A 22710-nucleotide genomic window follows, 5' to 3' on the forward strand; every position below is an offset into this window, starting at 1 on the left:
GGGCACTGCTTAGTATCAAGAGAAGCCGAAAATCAGGCTTGATGTGAAATCTCCTGATCTGTAAATGTTTCCAACTAATTCAGATTTTAAATTTATATCTCTGTAGGTTGGGTGTGGTCTTGGGAGCCCAATTTGCCAACTCAGACGGTAAGGAGAGCAAAGGAGGGAAGAGGGGTTTTCACAGCAGAAGGGATGCAGTCTGATTTGCATATGGAAAGATCAGCCCAACCAGATATAGTGGACACTGTGGTGGCTGCCAAGGTCCCCCCTTGGGACGAGGCCCTCGTGCCACTCCTGCCAGGGCTGCCGGCTGCCAATGGCTCTCAGCTGAGTCCCTTTCGGGGAGCCACCTTTGGCCAAGGACATGGCTCCCTCCCCCAGGGGCAACCACATCCAACGTCTGGTCCATGCAGAGGGACAAAGGCCACCTCCCGGCCTCTATTAGGGACATCTCTGCAGGGTCATCCCAGCTCCAGAGCTCCTGGCGCATCGCTGTGGGAAGTCACTGATGGGATTATGTCCCCCGCTGCCCTCTGCTCCCCTCCCTCCGTGACCACCTGCACTGCAGTAGCTGGTGGATGTGTGTCTGTCCCCGGGCTCCTGGGGCAGCCAGCTCTGTTCCCTTCATAATCCATGGTGCTCCAGGCTCCAAGCCTTGTCAGGTGTGGCCCTGGCTGCTGCGTCTGGGCAGGTCAGCTGGGAGCCAGCACAAAAGAGCCCTACTCTGGGGCTTTGTGCATTTGTAAAGTATCTGTCCCATTTTTTCCTAGGCAACTTTCGTAAATCATCGCATTTCCTATCTGGGGAAATCGGCAGCTCCTATGACAGCACGAAGCCGCTTTGCACTCCCTGCTGTAAACTCAGGTGACGGGAACGAGGGTCTCTTCCTGTGGCTGTAAAATCGGGTCTGGAGCAGGCCAGCCCCTCCGTGTGCTGGGTGTCAAGGGCGATGAGCACCCAGACCTGAACCCCAAGTACCCTGGGCCCTCAATCGCATAAGCAGACAACGATAACAGCAATAATCATCACAGTGGCCAGATTATATGGACCACAACCTACAGGCCAGCGCCTCACCCTCAACAATCTTCTGAGGTCCAAATAGTAAACGTATTTCACTGATGAGGAAACTGAGGCAAACAGTGGTTAACAAAAGCACTCAAGGCCACAGTTGGTCCCGGAAGCCGGCGGGTCTGGCTGCGGGGAACAGCCCATGCTCTGAGTCACGAAGCCAGTCCAGAAAGCCCACTCCAGCCCACCCGCCCATGGGCCACAAGAGCACGTGGGAGCAGGCCTTCCAGAGCTCACGGGGGTGGGCACCAGGCCCTCCTGACACTTGGCAACCACTACGTCCTCCCTCCACGCCGGCAGGGTGGGCTCATTCACCCCCCCCATCACAGATGAGGAAACCGAGGCGCTGAGAGGAGTCGGGAACAGGCCTCCTGGTCCCTGGCATCTCCCAGGGTCTCCTCTGGACGTCCCGGCAGAGAAATGGAAGGAGAGACCCCACCCCCAGCTCAGTGGGGACAAAAGAGACCCTTCCCTCTAGGCACAGGTGGCCCCAAGGAACAGGGAAGCCAAGGAGAAGGAGGCAGGGCGTCTCCCCCACAGAGGGGAGGCTGTGGGTTGGACCCCTCCTCCATCCAGTGTACAGACACATCTGGAGCACACAGATGACCCCACAGGGTCCCCAGCCCCCGAATGCCCACCTAAGAGAGGAGGCAGAGCCCAAGTCCCCGCAGCATCGCCACAGTGCCACAGCAGTGAAACCAGCTGGGCCTGCAGAGGGGCCGGAGGAAGCACCAGGAAGGCTTCCCAGAGGAGGTGACATCTGAGCTCAGTCACTGACCAGCAGGCAGCGGGGCAGACCAGGAACCTCCAAAGAGCTATAAAGCCAGGAGGGGCAAGAGGAGCGCCATGAGGAGGTGAGAATGCCCTCCACGGGCGTGGGCGTGCAGACTCGGCCCCACTGCAAGCACGCAGCTGGTGCTGCCTTTCAGAGAACAATCCCTCGCTGCTGGGGTAGATGCGCCCTGTGAGCAGTGGCTCCACTCCCGGGTGTGCATCCACCCGAGGGAAATGCTCACATGGGCCCCTGGGTGCCACGCAGGAGGATGCCGCTCACCAAGCATCCCCTGCAGCAGAGGCAGCCTGGGTGTCCGTCCCGCAGGAGTGGGTGGTGGGGTGCAGCGGACGCCCACTCCCCAGCCCCAGAGGATTCTGATCAGGGAGAAGCGACCAGCTGGGTGCACAAGCAAGGACACTGAAGTGCCTCAGGGCCGGTTGCCGGCAGCAGAGGGCTGCTCTCAGGGGAACCTGCGAAGCGGGGGGAGAGCAGGGGCTCACGGGGGTCTGCGCGGCCTGATCCACGGGGTCTAGATAGTGGATGCACCAGAGGTGTCCTGCCTTGGGGCGGGACCAACGGCTTTTGTGGCCCCATCGTGGGTCACTGGAGCCCAGAGGGGGCTGTGAGGTCTGGGGGGCTCCCCGGGTGAGGACCCCATCACCCAAGGCATCTCTCCGGAGAAGGCCAGCCGCACCCCCATGGCAGTGGCTGGTGGCAAAGGGATGTATCCACAGGAACCCTGTGTGCTGTGCACACAGAGGAAGGACACAGAGAGACAGGGGCCCCGAAAGGCAGAGGAGGGTGGCCATGATTCTTGGGGGGGACCAGGAGGGACTCGGGGCCGGGGAAATGGACGGGCAGAGCCGGAGAGAGGCCTTGGCTGGTAGCGGTGATAAATGCACCAGGCCAGCCCGGGTGTCATGAACTCACCTCCCCAGCCCTGCACGGAGGCCAGAAAAGGAGAGGGAGGCTGTGCGCTGTGCACCGTGCAGCAGGGGGGGCCACCTGCCCCCGGCAGCGGGGTCACGGACCCCGAGAAGCTCCCAAACCAAACAGCAGCCCTGAGTCTGGAGCTGCGAGAGCTCTCAGAAGCGGAGTTAATAACCGGAGCGGCGGAGGGCCGTTCATCACTGTCAGCCTGGGCGCAGGGCCAGGCGGCCGAGGGCACCCACTCCACATGAAGAGATGGGACACCCTCTGCGGGGGGCAGGCCGGGCCCGGGGTGGTGCAGGTGAGGTCGGGCTGCCCAGAACCAGCAGGGAAGGGAGAGAACACCCAGCCACACGCCACCGGTCACTCATGAGTACTTCCCGAGGGCCCACTGTGTGCTGGCCATGGGGGTTTCAAGACAGAGCTGACAGAAGGAACCGGCCGTCGTGCAGCCCACGCGCTGGGGGCAGCAGGTGACGAGCAAACGCCCAGGACGTGCTGCACAGGGGTGCGCTGAGAAGGAGAGCAGGGCGGAGGAAAGGGCTTGGTGGGGGGCGCTGGCATCTCAGGGGCCCCCGAGAGGATGAGAGGAGGCCGGCCACATGCCTCTCGGGCTCAGAGCCGGCACACGGGGAGGAGGGGGTCGTGCGGCCGCCCTGCAATCAGCCCTCTCTTCCCCCGCGTCCTCTGCACAACACAGACACCAACACCTACCTTGGCCGGTTACGTGGAGGCAGCGCTCCTGTGTCTAAGTCTCTGGCACATCAGTATACGATCCCCTGAAGCACTGCCGCTTCCGGGGAGACACCCAAAAGGATGGGAAGCAGGGTCTCAGAGACATTTGCACGCCCACGTTCACGACAGCATTATTCACAGTAGCCGAGAGGAGGAAGCAACCCCAGTGTCCCCGACGGATGGATGGGTAGGCAAAGCGTGGTCCATCCATACAATGGAATATCATTCAGCCTTAAAATCAAAGGCAATTATGACACCTGCTGCAACATGAATGAACCTTGAGGACGTTAGGCTCAGTGAAATAAGCCCGTCACAAACGACGTCTACTGTATGATCCCACTTATATGAGGGCCCTAGAGTCAGATTCGTAGCGACAGAAAGTAGAATGGTAGGTGCCAGGGGCTGGGGGAAGGGGAGGGGAGTTAGTGCTTAACGGGCACAGAGTTTCAGTTTGGGAAGAAGAAAAGGTTCTGGAGATGAGGGTGATGGTTTCACAAGAGTGTGGATGTACTTACTGCCACTGAATTATACACTTAAACATGGTTAAAATGGTATATTTTATGTTATGTACATTTACCACAATTTTTGAAAATAAGATAAACAAACCTCCTCGGGAAAAAAAAAGTACTTCCATACACAGTAGGTGCTCAAGTAGTACCTGTTTCCTGCCAGCCTCCTCCTCACCCTAAGGACAGAGAAACAACTGCCCAGAGCAGGGGCACAGGGCCTGGGGCCGAGTTCTCAGCCTGAGAGCCAGGGCTGGACGAGGAGGCCTGCAGCCCAGCCCTTCCCTGCACTCGGTCCTCGCCCCTGAGCTGCCAGCCAGGGAGGCCGCGTGCAAGAGGCCAGCGCAACGCAGCCTCTGAACAGGATCCCTGAGATCAGAAGATCTGCTGGGGTGGATATAAATAGCCCAAAGCTCCCAGTCTCGGCTGCTGAGCCAGCATCGCGGGCCTGACGGCCAAGGGGACCCAGCAAGCCTGGCTCCAAACTCACCTTCAGGGAGCGGCCGCCCCGCAGGCCCTGCAGCAGAGCCACATCCTCGCCGGCTCTCCAGGCCTCAAGTTCAGGCCCTGTGCTCCACCCCCATCTTGTTGCCTGTCACAGTTTCTCTTTCCAAACTCAGACTGGTTTTTAAACCAAAGCAGAATCATCAGCAGGCCCCTCCCCTGGTTTGCTGGGTAAGGACACAAGCAACCAAGGGACAGGGGGGCACACCTGGGTGGGGCACACCTGGATGTGGACACCTGGGGTGTGGGGGGAGGGGCAGAGCTGGAAGCAAACTGTGAGAACACGCCCCCTGGTCTGTGACCCCAGTCTGGGGCCCAGTCTTGCTTTCACACGATCCCCATGATGAAATCTCATCAGTCTCAAAATCAACCTGCAGATACAGCACCTTCAAAACACGTGGCAGAGGCATTTTCCGACGGGTACACAGCACACCCTTCTCTTCCCCATCTCCCAACAGATCTGCATCCCCCTGGAGGGCGCCGACCCACCGTGGCCGCTCTGCTCCAGGATCCCCCAGCGGCAGGCTGGCACTTACGAGGCTTAGCAAGTGCTAGTTACCAACGGATAAATGACGAATCTATGGCTAATTCAACACACGGGGGAGAGGAGCGGGTCAGATACAAGCAGCTGCCTGCAGTCTCTCAGTCTGTCTCTTTGTCTCCCCCTCTGTCTCTGCCTCTTCTCCCACCACCCCAGGCAGTGCCCTGTCATCAGACACCCACCATCCCCTGAGGGTCAGTGTCCAGGGGATTTGGCCATCTCTCCACCTCTGTATCTCACACTGTGTGAAGTAACTGGCCCTCATCTGCTGAGTGATTATAAAGTCAGCAACTACCCCAACACTAGGGTCCTCGGGGGACCCACCTCCACCCCCACTGGCTCCAACGCTGAGGCCTCGGGCTCCCAGAGACGTGGTCAAACATCTTCAAATCACAGCCGTAAAACCACGCTCTTTGTAACCTTAGGACTGACTAAGAGGGATCAAAAGTAAATACAGTTGGCCTTGGAACAACACAAGTTAGAACTGCGCAAGTCCACTTCTAGGGGGATTTTTTCCTATAGTAAATACTACAGCACTACACAATCCACGGCTGGTTGAATCCATGGGTGTACAGCTGCACATATGGAGGGCTGACTTAACTTAGACAGATTTTCAACTGCACAGAGGGTCGGCATCCCTAACCCCCACATTGTGCAAGGGTCAGCTGTACATTAACATGGACTTAAGCACGTGGTTTTATTCTCTCATGTAAGAGTCTAGAGGTGGGTAGTCCAGGCTGTATTGGCCAGGTTGTCTGGGGCCCAGCCTTCTTCCAGCTCACTGCCCTGCCATCCCTACAGTGCAGCCATTGTCCTCACAATCCAAAATGGCTGCCTGAGCCCCAGCCATCACACTCTCATTCCAGCCAACAGGAAGGAGGAGCAACAGGCAAAGGACCCACCTCTTCCTTTTAAAGACACTTCCTGGAAGCTGCACACCACACTTCTGCTTACCTCTTATTGGCCAGAGCAGTCACATGGCCATATCTAACAAGCAGGGAGGCTGGGGAAGGCAGTCTTTATTCTGGTTGGCATCGTGGCCAGATTAAAACACAAAAACACACCAAAAACACTAAATGCTAAAACGCTTTAATGCTAAAGAAACAGGGAAAGTAGATATTGGGAGGCAGCTATTTGGACCATACATCCTCCCCACCTAGGTCAGGGATCACCCCCTTTCCACCTCCAAGACCCCTTTTACTATCTTCCCCATAACCTGCTAAGTAATTATGACTGAGAACTCCTGCAGAGTGAGCTCTCCTCCCCCTCACCCGTGCTGTGCTGACCCGCTCTGTCCCATGAGGAGGGCTGTGTCTCCATTCTTATGCCCACTTGCAGGTGAGGAAACCCGCCCAGCCTGCTAGGATGGGGCCAGAACCCAAACCCAGACCCGGGTGCTCCCGGCTCAGCAATTTTTATTAATCAAACTGCCCTTGGCAAGTTGGGGCACGAGAGGTCCACAGCCCTTGACCTCCCCGTGGGATGGACCTGGCTGCCTGAGAAACACCTGCCCTGGAGGTGTCTCAACTGTGGAAAGTGCCCCAGTACGTCGTGCAGGACTGACTACACCAAAGCTGGCCTTTCACAGACAGAAAGCCAAGCTCTGCCTGTGGTATGGCCAGACTGGGCTGAGCCCGCAGGCCCTGGAGGCCCAGACCCTGGCCGGGGTCCTTCTCATTAAACCAGGGGCTCAGGGCGCCCCAACTGGGTGCACAGAGAGGCCCCCACCAGCTTGCAGGCGGGGGAGGGCGCGGTCTGCTTCAATCAAATGAAAGCAAAGGAGAGCCGTTCAGGGAGAAAAACTGTGAGCTCTGGCTGAAGCTGTCACCTTGAGAGGCATCAAAAGCCAACCCCTCCCTAGAGGGACATGGCAGAGCCAGGATGTGGAGCCCCTGAGGGCAGCGCGAGGGGGGTGCGCACTCACCCGGGACTCGCTGTACACCCCCCCGACAACCGCCCTCGCCCCCTGCACGGGGCGGGGGGAGGCCGAGGGGCATCTGCTTCCCTGCACCCCTACCCTCCCAACCCCACACACGTCCGCACGTAAGGAGGCGCGTAAATGTCTGCTGAACGGGACCTGGAGTGAAGCTCAGTGGAGAGATAGAAGACCCACCTCTGCAGCGTAAACGGCCCACGCAGAGGCGGAGCTGATGTGTGGACAAAACAGAAGCCGCCTTTCCCACCCCCTGGTCTCCTCCCGCTGAGGGGGACAGGACTTTTGGCATCTGGTGAATGAAAATCTGGGAAAATGGTGATGAATCAGCTCCCCCCCACTCCACAAGCCACCCTCACGCTCAGGGACCAGAGTTAGCAGGTTTCTTAATAAGAAGCCCATGCCCCATGGGTGCCGGTCCTACTCGGCCACTGTCCTCTCCTCCTGGCCTGGGGCTTTCAGGTTTCTGGGGGACGAGAGAGAAGGGGCTGACTGAGTCCTACCCATGGGGAAGGGGCCTTTGCATGCCTTGTCCAGACCACTGCTAGCAGGACCACCCCCGCCAGAGGCCACGGAAACATGGGGGAGGCCAGCTCCCAACACCACCACGGCCCAGCCATGGGCAGAGCCGCAGAGCTCCGCCAGCCATGTCTCAGGACCACAGACACAGAGCAGAACGTAAAGAACACAGGTTTGGGAGTCACCCAGGCCCGGTCATGTCCGGCCCTGCCACTTACCAGCTGTGCAACCCCCAGCAAGGCACATCACCACTCTGAGCCTCACTTTCCTCATCTGTAAAGTGGGGCCACACAGCGAGCACAGAGCAGGTGCTCAGTAAACGCCTACTTCAGCCCATCTCACAGTGGAGACCCCCGTACCAGGAAAGTAACTGCCTCAAGAAGAAAAGCAGTGAAAAGCCGGCTGCAGGTAAAGACACCGGCCACTAGGCTTCTGATGAGCCTTCCCTGCCCGAAGAGAGTGTGGGCGCACACCCGCGCAATAACCGTATCTGTATATATTTATTAATCACGTGCAGGCACGACTGCACTAATGTCATTCGTGTCGCAAAAGAATCCAAGAAAAGACAGTGAAGAGTGAATTTAAGGATCAATGGAAACAAAAGTCCCCACATTTTTCCCTGCACCTCAAAGGATGGTATCATTTGCCCCCAGGGGTGCACACACTCCATTTCGCAGACCCTGGCCTTTCGCACGTGACAACAGGGGGCTGATCTTAAACATCTCGTCTTTATTGTAAGCAGTTTGCATCCTAACGGAAGCGTGATCTGGCGCTGCCTGCCGGATGGAGCCTAGAGGCAAGCACCCCAGCAGGGCACAGTCAAAGTAAGTCGGATGGGAGGCCCCAGGGGGCCCAGGGCTACAGCACAGATAAAAGAAAAGGCTCAAAACCACAGAAAGTTCCAAGATGGGAGCCGGCCCCTACCGGACACGTGGGGTTTCTAGAGGCAGGAATGGAGGCGTGGGAAGGGTGTCTAAGGCAGAGCGACCAGCATGACCAAAGGCACGGAGTGTGAAAACTGCACAGTGCCACCGGCCGCCCCACCCGGGGCAGGTTTCTGAGCAAGAAGGAGCCTTCAGGGAAACGCCGCGTCTGTGCCAAGATGCCCCGGGAAGGGGAGAAACAGAGAGAAGGGAGGAGGGACACGCATCTCTGGCAAGCAGGGGCTCCGCGCGCTCCAACGCCATCCCCCCCACCGTGCACAAGCCACTAGCCATGTGATGGCTCTGCCCCCGCAGGCAGGAGCTAGTCTGTGGGATCCCCCAGCCCCTCGGAACAGCTTCCCCCCACGCAGGAGTGACGCCGCTCCGAGCACCCAAGATGCCGGGGGAGGGGGCGGGAAGGAGGGCGCCGCGTTCTTAATTACTGCAGTTATCAAAAATGCATTAGCGGCGATGATTTCCTCCAGACCCCGTTCCCTTCCCTGGATGTTTTGACTGCTTCGCCATATGGCAGGAGTTAAAAATACAGCTCAGAGTGAGGGGGCTGCAGGCGGAGTGGGCCGGCTACCTGAGCAGTGGGGTGCGGATCGGGTCCAGCGGGGCCTGGGAAGCACGCTGAGCCGAGGTGTCCAGCTCCTGGTGGCCTGTGGCAGGACAGCGCCCTTCAGACACACAGCACCGCAGAGGGAGACCCACCAGGGGCAGGACAGGCTGTCACCCGCCACGCAGAGAGGGGAGCAACCCTTCAGCAGCCTTAAGAGGTGGAAGTGACAGCACAAGGCCTGGGCACCCCGAAGGTGGGGCGTGAAGACGGCTACAGATCCTTGCTTCTCCTCCCACTGAGGGTGCAGCCCAAGCCCCTCCCCTGGAACCTGGCCTTCGGATCTGCTTGACCAACAGCATGTGGCAGAAGTGACCTTGTGGTACTCCCAAGGTCAAGCCACGAGAAGCCTCACATCTCCCACCAGGCCTTGGAACACTGGTTCTGGGATCCCTGAGATGCCACGTGCAGATACTCTGGTCCACAGGGCCAGCCTTCCAGGTGTCTCCACAAGTTCCCTGATACGTGAGTTAAGGTGTTTTGGACCCTCCAGACTAGTCCATCCACTATGTGAATACCACTGAGTAACTTCCACTAATAACCCAGGGAACAGAAGACCCAACCAGCCAAGCCCTGCCAACCCCTGCCCTACGGAATCTGAGCTATGATAACAGGGGGCTTGTTTTAAGCCTCTAGATTTTAGAATAATTTGTTACTTGGCCACAGATAACTAGAACATTCATTCATTCACTCACTCACTCATTCATTCATGCAACACATATTCATTAAAACCTACCCTGAGACAGGGCCCCCTACAAAAACAGCAGAGACAAATAATTCATTCTCCCTGTCCCCAGGGGAGCTTCTGGGCTGGTTCCTCAGAGCCCACCCAGTTTGTCTGGGTCCACACCCACGTACCCATCTCCCAGTTTGGCAGCTTTCTCTCCCAGGCCCGTCACTTCTGGGCTCACTGCCAACACTCCCCTGTCCAGTGCCGGGCCCTGCCTTCATTCTCTCTGGGTGAGGAGAGATACACGGGATGGTCTGCCTCTCCAACAGGTTTTATTTTACTCTAAAAGGTCCCCTAGATACTAAAAGAAACAAGAGAATGAAAATGGTGCACTAAATACCTATCACAAAGGAAGGTAGTAAGGGAGAAGTAGAGGAGGAAAAAAAGACAGAAAACAATAAAGTTGGGACTTTCCTAGTGGTGCAGTGGTTAAGAATCCGCCTGCCAGTGCAGGGGACACAGGTTCAAGCCCTGGTCCAGGAATATCCCACATGCCACGGAGCAACTAAGCCCGTGCGCCACAACTACTGAAGCCCACGTGCCACAACTACTGAAGCCCATACACCTAGAGCCCGTGCTCCGCAACAAGAGAAGCCACCGCAATGGGAAGCCTGCATACCGCAACAAAGAGTAGCCCCCACTCACCACAACTAGAGAAAGCCCACGCACAGCAACGAAGACCCAACGCAGTCAAAAATAAATAAGAATAAATTTATTTTAAAAAATAGGAAAAAGAAAATAATAAAGTTGCAGGTGTAAATCCTACCTTATCAACAATTATATTAAATGTATGTAGGTTAAACACTAATCAAAAGGCAGAGACTAGCAAAATGGATTTTAAAAAAACATGTAATCCAACCATATGGTGTCTACAAGAGACTCACTTTTGATTTAAGACACAAATAGGTTGAAACTAAAAGGATGGAAAAAGATATTCCATGCAAACAGTAACCAAAAGAGAACTAGAGTGGCTATACTCCTACCAGACAAAGTAGACTTTATGACAAAAAGCTACTAAAGACAAGGAAGGATACCTTATTACAATAAAAGGGTCAACCCATCAAGAAGACATAATAATTGTAAACATATATGTACCAAACAACAGAACCCCAAAGTACACAAAGCAAAAACTGACAGAAATGGAGAAACAGACAATTCAACAATAACAGTTGGGGACGTCAATACCCCACTTTCAAGAATGGTAGAACAACTAGGCAGAAGATCAACGAGGCAACAGAAGATACGAACAACACTGTAACCAACTAGATCTAACAGACACCTGCAGAACACTCCACCCAACAGCAGCAGAACACGCATTCTTCGCAAGTGCATGCAACACTCTCCAGGACGGACCACATCTTAGACCTTACAGCGAGGCTCAATACATTAAAAAGGAACATATCACAGAAAGCATGTTCTCTGAAAACAGTGGACTGGAATTTAAAGGGTCCCCTAAAATGTCCAGATGACAGCTCTCATGGGGATGTGCTTGGCTCATCATTGCCCAAACCATGACGTTCCCCCCTCCTTCCCTCCTTCCCTGGCTCACAACAGGTGCCGCGGAGGATGCAGGTCAGCCTCTGGGTGGGAACTGAATGGGGTGGTCATGGGGACCCCCAACATCCGTTTCAGGTGGAGGATTTTTACACGCCTGGAAGTCTGAGGACTGCTGAGCCGGGGGACAGTAAAGTCTCTAAGAAGTCTCGACAGAGCTGTGCGTAGGCAGTGGGTTGCCAGGGTAGGGTGGGGGACGCTCCAGAAGCCTTGCTTCGCTGTAGGGAGCCCTCGTTCTAGTTTAATAGCATTAAGTCCCCACGACTTTAATACACGTGAAGAGGCTGTGACTGAGGCCACAGGGATTGTGACGGCACACCTTACAAAGGGCTGGATTCAAACTCGGCTACATTAGATGTGCAGAGGTGGGTGGATAGTAGAGAAACAAATGCCAAAACCCAAGTCATCTGATTCTAAATCCCGTGACTTTTCTCTAACATCAAATTTCTTCTCGTCTTAGAAAGAGGGAACAACAGTGATTAAAGTCAGCAAGAATGAGGAGTACTCTGCATGGACACATATTAAGGATTTAATGCTCACAACCCCGCTCGGAGGAAGGTGATGCTTTATAACCCCATTTTATAGGGGAGGCACAGCCAGGACATGGCAGAAGGAGTGGCCTGACCCCAAGTGCGTGTCCTGACTATTGCTCTGTCCACATACTACATGGGTACCCCGACCAGGAGCTGTCTATAACCCCAAGCCACCCCCCACTCACTCACCAGTCCAAGAAACACTGCAGAGACAAAGGCCAACACCTGGATCCTTTCCTTCTGCTAAAGCAACAATCTCTCCCTCCCATCTGGACAGGCAGTTGTTGGGGGTAAGACAGGACGGGGCTCATTCCTTCCATCCAAAACCCACGTGCTCCTGCTTGCCCCCAGCACCCCCGAGTCCTGCAGCGTCTCCTGCAGCCCCTGCCCGCTGGTCCCCGCCTCCCCCCAGAGCCAGGTGTCCCGCCCACACCTAAGTGCCTCCCCTGAGCAGCACCCTTCAGGGACTCCTGTCTCTCCTCCCAATGTCCCTCAGGGCCTCCCCAGCCTGCTGGCCCTGCCCAGCCCCACCTGTGGGTCCCCTCTCCCTCCTCTCCTTTGCTGTCCCCTCGGTCACTCTGCTGCAGACACGCCAGCCTCCTCGCTGTGAATGGACCACGCCAGGCACACTCCCCTCTCAGGCAACCCCAAAGGGAGCCCCATTCGCTACTGTCCCCACCAGAGACACTGACGCCAGAGCCCCAAGAGGTTCCTTCCATGTGCCAAGGGAAGCAGGAAGAGCTGGGTCTCCAGACCAGGGCCCCGGGCGGGGTCTTACCCCTGGCTGACCACACGGGCCACCTGCCCGTCGATGTTCAACTTCAGGCTGTCAGGGACCCCCTCAGTCTGTCCCCACATCTCATCCACACAGGTGCTCAGCCCTGTAAGGGTCCCTGGAGGCTGCCCTAGTACCACTGGACAAGGGCTGAGGACTTGTCACTCAAGCACTGAGGCCATCCGGGAGGACAGTGGGGTTTCATGGGCACCTCATGCCAGCCTTGCCCCTCTGGACACTTCACAGGCACGACCTACCCGGACAGCCCCGCCAGAGCCGCCACCCAGGACATCCTCCGTGGAAGCCCCGCCTTCTGGCTACAGTGAGCCCTAGTCCCTGCGGTTCAGAGGCAAGGGCCAGGCCCAGGAGCCTTGAGGCTCCACAATGTCTGACACTCTACGTGCTGAGAAAACAGGCCATTGAAGCCAACAAGATGGGGGGGCAGAGCCGGGAGAGGGGCACAAACACCAGTCCTCCCATTCCACCAAGCGCCCAGTGTGCCCTGAGGGACTCACACGCACAGCAAGGCCTGGGGTTGCCTCACCAGCAGGCCAGCAGACGCACACGTGCCTGGGGTGGGGAAATGGGCCAATTCAAAGAGAACTGCCCGACTGGCTGGTGCCTGACAGCTGCACGTGTCACCTCCTGCCCACCGCCATCATTTTTGCCAAAGGGGGACTCAGGCTCCTGGTGGTAAAATAACTTCCCCAAGGTAACCACAGTGAGGGAGAGGCCAAACCCAACACACAAAGGGAAAAGCCAGGGCTGCCCCTGGGTAGGCAGTGGTGCTGGGGGCAGTTTTGGTTCCTGGAACCAAAAGCCTGGGTGAGCTGACCACGCACATCCTGAAACGGCCCCAAACGTCTCTCCAAACACGGACATCACGCAGCGAACAGCTGTGGAGCCACAGTGCAGTGGCAAATTGCACGGGCTCTGGAAGCAGACAGACCTGGGTGCAAATCCGGCTCTGTCGCTGGGTAACCGTGGGCAACTGCTTACCCTCTCTGAGCCTCAGTGTTCACATCTGCAAAATGGGATGGCGGCAGTGCACACATGTCACAGGGTTGGGGCATCCGCAGAGATCCCAAGGAGAAGGTGGTCGGCACGCGGCACCAGGAACGGCTTGGTTATTTCCGTGGTTTAACTATAATTGAAGCGCTCTAAGTCTAGGTGCCCAGAACACAGGATTTCTGTCCTGTTCCTTTGTGAATCTTGTCTCCTCCAGGGAAAGCTAAGCATTTCACATCGAGGCTCAAACAGAGCACAGCTTGGTTTGGGGGTGAGCCAGGCTTGTTCACCACCTCACCCCCCCAACCCCACAAGGCTGAAGGCTGGGTTCTGAGCAAGCGCCCTGGGCTGTCCATGCCCGTCTGGGCCTCATGTGGCCCACCGTCCCCGCTCCCAGGCCTGGCAAAACCACCGACAGCACCTCCCTACCTGAAACACGCCATGCGCCCCCCTCCCCGCCTTGGTGCTCCCACGTGTGCGGTTCCAGACGCCCTCCCCGATGGCCAGGCACGTAATAAACAAATGCTGCACAACCTTCACTATGGCATCTGGGGGGTGTTCTGCCTGGTACAGTTCTTTCAACTCTTCCATAGGTTTGAAAATGTTCATAAGAAAATGCTAGGGAAAAACAATCCTTAAGGGTGCTGTCAATACCCTATTCCTCCCCCGAGCCAGTGTTCACCGCGTCCTGCAGTGCCAGGCACCCCGCAATCCCTCCACCTGGACCTCCTGGAACAGGGCCACCTCCCCATCTTACATGGGCACTGGCCTCTGGGCACCCGGGGCAAAGCCTGCCTTACTTGGACGGTCCTCCTGCTGGGAGGGGGCTGAGGCTGACGGGGTCCTGCAGACCCAAGCAGGACTTAGCTGCTCAGGTGTCATCACGGAGGGTCCCCACGAGGCTGGGGGAGGCATTTGAAAAACTCCAGGCTGCAGCTCCCTACTCAATAAAAGATAAGCGCTTAGCATTTGTCATAACTGGTCTGGCATCTCCCGCCAACAGGTCAGGCCCCTGGAGGGGCAGGATTCAGATGCCAAAGGCCTCGCTGTCTCGGGATTCCCAGCCAGGCCGTCACCCTGTGAAGCTTGGTTCGCAGTCGGGGCAATTTCCACTGCAGCCTGGCCTGCGTCTACATGGGGTAGGGGGTGGTAAATTGGAGGCCCCCTGAATTTCCAGGCCCCGGGCACGGCCCCGGGCTGCCTCGTGGCCTCGTCTGTAGCTGCTGCTCCATTTCAGTGAGGTCCATTTATGCCCCTCCTTCCAGTTCCTGGCCAGCACCCGGCCGGTCGGCTTGTTTTTTCTGCTGCTCTGTGGCAATTACACGGATGACACCTTGACAAGCTCAGAACGGTGCCCTCCCCAAGTTGGGCAAAGCATGGCTCTTTCTTACAGAAACAGAAAGCCAAGAACAAAAAGGAGATCAGCTGTCAAAATAATGTCATCGACAGAGGAGCTGACGAACAGCCACCCAGCGGACCAAAACTGCTGATGGCCCCAAACTCCCAAAGCCGGGCCTCTTCATCCCGGAGCCCAAACGCTCCCAGGGCACAGCCCCGAGGTCTCTGCAGGCACAGAGGCCCGAACCCGGACAGCGGAGGCGAAAGCAGAGCAGGTCTCCACTTCACACACCGCGCTGCCCCATCTGTCTCAACCTGAGCTAAATAAAGATGCATCCCACGATTTAGCCTCCAGGTTGTAAAAGAATCATCTGCCTAGTTGTCAGATGGCTGGGAGAGAGCTTCAGGGAAGCAGCTCCTTGGCCTTCTGCGGACTCTACCATCTGCTGGAGAAAGAATGGCTTGCCCCGCTCCCTCGGACTTGAACACATTTCATCCAGCAGGGACCAGGCCCCGCCAACACGCTGCAGCCTGTTGCCAGCTGGGGGACGTCCTCCCCAGCGCTGGCTACTCAGCTCTATCTCAACTGGGAGAACAAGAGAATCACTGAACGAGAACGTGAACACGGTATCTCCCTCTGCCACTCGCAGATCACAAAAGCCCGCTCAGCCTCTCTTGGCCCCCGCTCTCTGCTCCGAGGGGAAGAGGAAATGGAACAGAAGCGGCCAGGACCTCAGACCCTGTGGCCCGGGCCTGGGGCTCCGCGGCTGTTCTGAAGATGAACGCGCTTTCAGAGGCTCCTGGCCAGGACCCGCCACAGGACAGCAGCTCGTGTCCCTGGTCCGGCCACACCCTCATCACTGGCCACCCTCGAGCTTCCCCCCCAGCTGATGCACCCCCGTCATGGTTAATGTCAGCACAGACCAGAGGAGCGCTTGTTTGGAAAGTCAACAGAGACTGAATGCCACTAGAAACCTCCCCCAGAGTGAGTCACCAGCTTGGAGCTTCAGAAAAACGTCCTCTCCAGGGATGTGACAGCATTCAAGGGCTGGAGGGGACGAGAGCACGAGAGAGGCAGCTCCACAGGCCTCTCTAACCTCTTCGGGCCAATGTTTACTTCTGCCGGGAAACCCTGGAGGAGCAGAGGCTGGGAGGGAGCGCCTCTTTCCATCCTGGTCCCCTCCGCACGGCGACCTCAGGTGATGCCGAGGACCCGGCCTCGGTGACAAGGGCCCACGAGGCAGGACAAGGACCACACGTGCTGGGCTTCCTCCAGCACTGGAGGCTGGGAGTCCCGCAGGATCCCGGGAGGTCTGATCACTGGGCAGCACATAGGGCAGGTGGGAGACGGGTGAGAGCAGAGGGCCTGGAACCAGACACCTGAGCCCCAGTCCCGGCTCCACCACTGGCCAGATGAGAGGGCTGGAGCTGGTCGTAGGACCTCTCTGAGATTCAGTCTCCACATCCGTAAAATGGGAGAGGCAACCGTTCCTGCCGCGTGGGAGGGCTGGGACCATGAAATGAGCTGGTAAATGCAAAGACCTGGAGCAGTGCCGGGCACACAGGGCGCCCTCACGGATGGAGCCGGGACGCACGCACCTGCCTCCTGTGCATCCGGCTCTGGGTGCTCCCTGGTACCAGCTGTATCTGCTAAAGCCCAAGCTGCCTTTCTAATGGAAAACACAGGGGTCCTAATCAATCCCCGTGCCCTCAGCCACTCAGCAACACCTGCTGAGCACCTAGCATGTGCCCGAATCCCTAGAGGGATGGGGGGGCAGTTCGAGAAACATCATTAGAACGGAGCTAACTGAACACTGGATGTGAATTCTGATGCCAGAAAAGAAACAGTTCAATACCCAGTGTAACCAAAGGCATCCTATTTCTTTCCTTGTTATAACCCTGTTTTCCCCAGAGCTGAGAAACTCATGATGACATCCTTCAGCTGTGGTCAAAAGAGGACTTCCTGAGAAAGGGTTTAAAGGTCTCCGGACTTAAGGGTTTCCCCCACGCCCAGGAACCCTCCTGAGGACTGCCTGGAGGAGGTGGTACAGAGACTGCTGCAGTCCCAATGTGAGCCTGTCCCATGGCATCTATCTGTATAATATCCCCCAGCAGGACACTGTGCCTGCCGGGCATGCAGGGGCGCCCTGTCCAGTGGCCAGGGGGCCAGGGGCTCCTGACTCAGGCTGGAGCAGCAGGAGGCTGTTTAGGAAAGGGGAAGCCAGGCCTGGCCTAGCCTGCATGCTCGCCAGACCCTCACCCACAGGGGCCCCTGTCTGCAGGCGGGGGTGCCTGGGAGATGGTGGGCGCACCAGCACTGGGGAAAGTGGAGCGGAGCGCCCCAGCAGGAAGTAATCCCAATGGTGCCGGCTCCAGCTCGAACTGCCTGTCGCCTTGGGACGCCCACACACAGAGGTTCTAGTCTCGACTGCAGGAGGCCAACCCCTGCCCCAGCCCAGCTTCTGGGCCATCTCCTCCAGGCTGTCACGCCCCCAACTCCACATCCTCTGCGTGGACGCTGGGCCCCCAGAGGTCTCACCCAGCTTCTCAGGAAGTGCACTCACCTCCTACCTGTGCTCAGTTGGCCCCCGCCCCCAAATGAGAACCTGCCCAACAAGGGAAGAATGTGCATTAAGCACCTACTGTGTACTGTTTCCTCCACTCCCGTATCTTCACTTAATCCTCAGAAAGAGCATGGGAGACAGCTATGCTCATCCCCATTTCCGTGCATTAGACGCCCCGAGGCTAAGAGAGGTGACTTGTCCCACAGCCTCCGGGGCCAGAGCAGAGCCAGCCCTGGGGCCCATCCACCTGCCCACGTCCCCTTCCCCATGCGGGGCTGTGTATTCCCTGCCTGGCTTCCCCACTCTCCCTTTTGGGTCTCCAGCACATCACTAATGGTTCCACATACAGTAGGTGCTTAATAAAAGCTGGTTGCTCTCAGGGGGTTAGTTACCCCATGCTCCTTAGGCATAAATCATTTTCTCCATGGATGGGCAGGGGCCCCCCAAATCCAGCTCACTCCCCTCACACTGCAGGGGCCGGAAACCCACGGATGTGACCCACCGGCCCCATGCAGGGGCCCTGTGGAAGGAGGATGGTTCCAGCAACCTCCCTGCCCAAAGACGGGGCAGAGACGCGGAGCAGGGCCATTGGGCCTGGAGCGCTGTCTTGAGGGGGACCCCCAGTTCTGTTCAATACACTGGAGTCTCCCAGCCCCACTCCTCACTCCTCTCGTGTGGCCCCAAAGCCGCAGCACCTCCACTTCCAGGAGCTTGTTAGAAACACAGCCCGCCCCAGACCCACTGATCAGAACCTGCGTTTCAGCACGATCCCCAGGCACCTGTGTGCACGTTCAAGTTTGAGAAGCTCCCGTCCACCTAGAACGTGGGCCAAGGCCTGTGTTGCCACCGTTTCTCTGGAAAGGGATACTATCATAGGCTCTGAAGCCAGGCTGACAGAGCTGGGGACTCAGGAAACAAGTCCTGTCTCAGCACCCCAAGCTCCCTCCAAGGCTGCCACCCAGACCAGCACTGGGGGAGTCCCCACACAGACCTCTCAGCATCTTCCCACCGACACCTGGTCACCAGAGGCGACTGTGAAGGGAAAGAAGGAATCCATCCCCAGGACGGTGCTGTGAGGCACCTGCCGACAGTGCGTGTCCCTGTCCCCTAGGAAAGCGGGGCGCGTGTCCCAGCCCTGGTGCGTTGCCTCCCCAAGCGACTGGCGACTTCACTGGGCCCCTGGCTCTTCCTTAAGTCCTTGCCTGGGGGGTGAGGGCTCAGGCTCTGCAACTAGCACCAGATGACCGCTGAAGAGACCAAGTGACAAAGGGGTCTTGGAGACACCAGAGAGCCGGGGGCAGAGCTATGGAGGCGGGGGGGGGGCTGTTCTTTCTCTCAGTGCCCCCAGCTAGGAGCGATTCCATGCCTCCCTCCTCCCTTCCAGCATAAACAGAGTGCTGAAGTGTGCCAATGGCCTGCCACCACAGAGCCACCAGGCTCACCCACGCCCTGACCCCACCCTACAACGCTCCTCTTTCAGGGCCCCCCAGAGCCCAGAAGCACCGCCCAGAACCATGCAAACCATGCAAGAAGCAGGGCGGTAGCCCTGCACACACAGCCTGCACAGCCCGGCCTGGGGCAGGGGGGACACGGGGTCTCCGGTGACCAGAGGACCAGATAACCATACCTGGAGTCCTGGGAATCAGGAGCCCCTCCCCCGCAGGATTTTAGAGTCAGGGTTAACTCCTCCCCCATCACTTCTGCCCACCCCCAGCCTCCCCGGAAACGTGACCTGAAGCTGCGGACCTCCACCCTCGCAACACACACACACACACACACACACACACACACACACACACACACACACACACACACACACACACACACACACACACACACACACACACACACACACACACACACACACACTCTCACACACTCACACACACACTCTCTCTCTCTCTCTCTCTTCTCTTCTGCCTCGCCGAGATGGGCGCCAGGACTTCTGCGGAGCCGGGCCGCGCACGCGACTTCGGACCCCACGGGAGGCAAACGCGCGGCCAGGACGCTCTGTCCAGCGCGGCCGGGCAGTCCCGCCCCATCCCGTCCCCTGCTTAATCCTCGCTCCGACATAACCCCGGTAATCCCGGGGCGAGGCGGGCGGGGTATTAACCCAGAGCCGCGAAGGAAGAGACCGAGGAGTCCAGAGGGAGGAGGGCTCAGCGCGCGTCCCGGGCTGGAGGCAGCACAGAGTCCTTTCAGGAGGGGTGCGACCCGCAAGTGACCCAGGCCCGCTCGAGGGCGGGATCTGCGCCTGACGCGGCCCCTGCACTCCGGGTCTAGAGTCTCCGAGTCAGGAGTTCTGGTCCGGCCACCCAAAGACCCAGGGCTGCGCCGGGACGGCCCCCTGTGGCGAGGCCGACCCCACATCCAAGCTCCCGAGCTCCTAGGTCGCTGGAGCCCGAGTCCCAAGCCGGCCGGCCGCGGAGAGCCGGGCGGGCGGGAGCGCCGGGCAGCGCCCCGGAGCCCCTTTCCCTGGGAGCTCGGTCCCGCCGAGCCCGAGCCCCAGGTCGGGCCGCGACCCCGCCGGGGGTACCCCGGCCCCCCCCAGTCGACACCCTCCACGCCCGGCCCCGAGGGGAGCGGGGCCCCCCAAGAAGTTCGCGCGCCCCCGACACGCTCGCCGCCCCCGGTCCCCACTTACTTGTCGCGGCGGCCTCCGAGCTCCGGGATGGCGCCGAGCGGCTGCGGGCCGGGGCCGGGGTCGGGGCGGCGGGCGCACGCGGCCAGGTGCCGCCGGTGCCGCTCCAGCAGGCCGGCGTTCTCGCGGCTCAGCCGCGCCACTTGGCGCTCCAGCTCCTCGATGCGCCGCCGCCGCCGCGCCAGCAGCTCCTGCTGCGCCGCGACGATCCGGGTCAGCTCCTGCAGGTACTCGGCCGCCTGGCCGGGGGGCTCGGCGGCGCTAGCCATGGTACCCGCCTCAGGCGCGCGGGCGGCGGGGCGGCGGCGGCGCAGCCATGGCTGCGCGGCGGTGACGGCGGCTCCGCGCGGCGCGGCGCGGGGCTCGGCCCGGGGGGCGCGGCGCGCGGGGCCGACGCGGCCCCGCCTTGGCGCCCTGCTCCCGCCTCCGCCCGCGCCCGCCCCCGGCGCCTCCACGCCGCCCGCGGCCCCGCGGACGCGCCGGGCCGGACAGTGCGTGGAGCTGCGGCCGCCGCGGGCGGGCGAGGAGTTTGCAAAGTGCCGGCTGCGGCGCTAAGGGAGCGGGAGCCGGAACCTGGCGGCCGGCGCGGGAGGAGCGGGCGGGAGGGGCGGGCGGCGGCGGAGGGAGGGCGCCGCCTGCCGGCCCCGCGCCCCACGCCCCGCGCCCGCTCCTGCCGCCGGGGTGCGACTCGCGCCTCTGCATAGCCACCTGGGCCGCTCTGATGTACAAATTTCACAAAGTAGGAATTCGGCAAAACAGACCTTCCTACTACGTATTGTCGGCCGACGACTGAGCTGTGAATAGGAAAATAAGGAACTCATAAGCACTTTGACATTTTTTCTAAGTCTGATAAAACGCGCGGTTCATTTTGTTGTACAAGCAAGACAAGTTTCCCAGACTGTTCCTTTCCTAGACTGTTCTAGGCGGTTGGCGGCACTGAGGCCTCCACGATGTGGATGTGGACCAGCCACCAAGGCCCAGGCAGGCACCTTCCACTCACACCCAGGGTCTGGTGTGATGGGCCTGCAGGCCAAAGACCCACTTCAAAAATGGCACGGAGACTTTAAGCAGTTTATTTAGCCCCTGAGCCTCAGGTTCCCCAGCAATAGTATTTTCCATTTCTTGACTTTTTAAAACCTTTATCATTTTCATAGTCTAAATTTCCTTAGGGCTAAACATTATTTTTCTATCTTCTTGAAGAGTTCAGTTATTTCCATAGTCTCTTGTTTTATAGCAAATGCATTTAAGGCTATAAATTTACCTCTGGGTAAAGCCTTAGCTACATCTCATAAGTTTCTAAAACTTTATAATAATGTACATTTTGATGATACAGTGTCTCTTTGTTAAGGCTGGCATCACACTGGCTTTGATGAAACTTAGTATCCTATACCTATGTTTGTTGATACCCCTTTATCTCCAGGAGAGGATAAGCCCTGCATGGAGAGACCCTGGACCCTCCAGGGCCCTAAGGCCTCCTTGGGTGGCCCCTGGGCATGGCCTATGGAGAGGGAGAGAATGGCAGTGGGGCTATTTAGAGGTCCTCAAATTCACCAAGCACTTTCACTAGGCTACTTGTGATGTTCTAGAAATTAATATTATTTTTATAAATCCTGTTATTATTTTGTGAAGGGCACAATTATATTACATCCTGCTTGTGTGTGTCAACTGTGTTTATCATTTCAGTTTATACATTGAAAATATACCAAAATCTTTGCAATCCTGTTTTAATATTTCCTCATTTTATAAAGACAACAGGAGACTTCCCAAAAGGGATATGGCCTCGGCTTCTCTTGACTTATTTGGGAGACCTGACCCTGGGGTCACACATGGGGTCTCTGCCAGTTTGGGAATGAAGGAAATTCAGATCTAAATCCTGGGGCATGTGAGTGAAGATTGTGGGGGGAGAAGATGATTGGGGGGAGGAGTAGCTTCCCCCTCCCCCCACCCCAACCCCATTTGCCTGTCCCCCACCCTCACCCTGCAACCCGCTTCCAGCAGTTCCGGGTTGAAGCTGACCTCACATTTCCATCTCCACGCTGCCTCTCCCCCAAGCCCCCAGATGCAGTGAGCTGATTGACACCACCCCCCGAATGAAAGACTAGACTCCGGACTTTCAGCCACCCAGATGTCCCTTACAGTCTCCCCACGTAAGCCCATGACATAAGAGCATTGATGGGCAAGGTGGCAGAAGTGGACAAGGAGGGGTAATCCAGGGTGCTTTAACACACCTGCAACACGAAGCAGTGAAAACACATGCAGGCTGTCCAGTTTAGACACTGCCTCTCATCTTAATTCCCACAGGGTACAACAAAGGAGAACTGTGCAGTGGACATTGTGGTGGCCAACCGGACCCCCATTTCAGGACGAGGCTCTCATCCCCCACCAGCCAGACATGTTGGCATCTAACGGCTCACAGCCACGTCCCTCTTGGGAAATTGCCCTGTGCCCATGGAATCTGCCTCACCCAAGGTTATGTCCCCACTTCCCTGAGGCCAGACAGTGACTGGTCCATGC

General features: G+C 58.0%; 1 protein-coding gene across 1 annotated transcript in view; it reads right to left on the minus strand.

The window, feature by feature from the left end:
- Positions 1 to 20498, minus strand: part of IQSEC1 (IQ motif and Sec7 domain ArfGEF 1) — a 332617-nt gene extending 312119 nt beyond the window's left edge. Inside the window, exon 1 of the mRNA XM_060161042.1 lies at positions 20200 to 20498. Coding sequence (XP_060017025.1) covers positions 20200 to 20465 — 266 coding nt within the window. The 5' untranslated portion in view covers positions 20466 to 20498. The remainder of the gene's footprint in view (positions 1 to 20199) is intronic.
- Positions 20499 to 22710: the final 2212 nt, after the last annotated feature.

The sequence above is a fragment of the Lagenorhynchus albirostris genome, chromosome 10, assembly GCF_949774975.1.
Source record: "Lagenorhynchus albirostris chromosome 10, mLagAlb1.1, whole genome shotgun sequence".
Lineage (NCBI taxonomy): Eukaryota > Metazoa > Chordata > Mammalia > Artiodactyla > Delphinidae > Lagenorhynchus > Lagenorhynchus albirostris.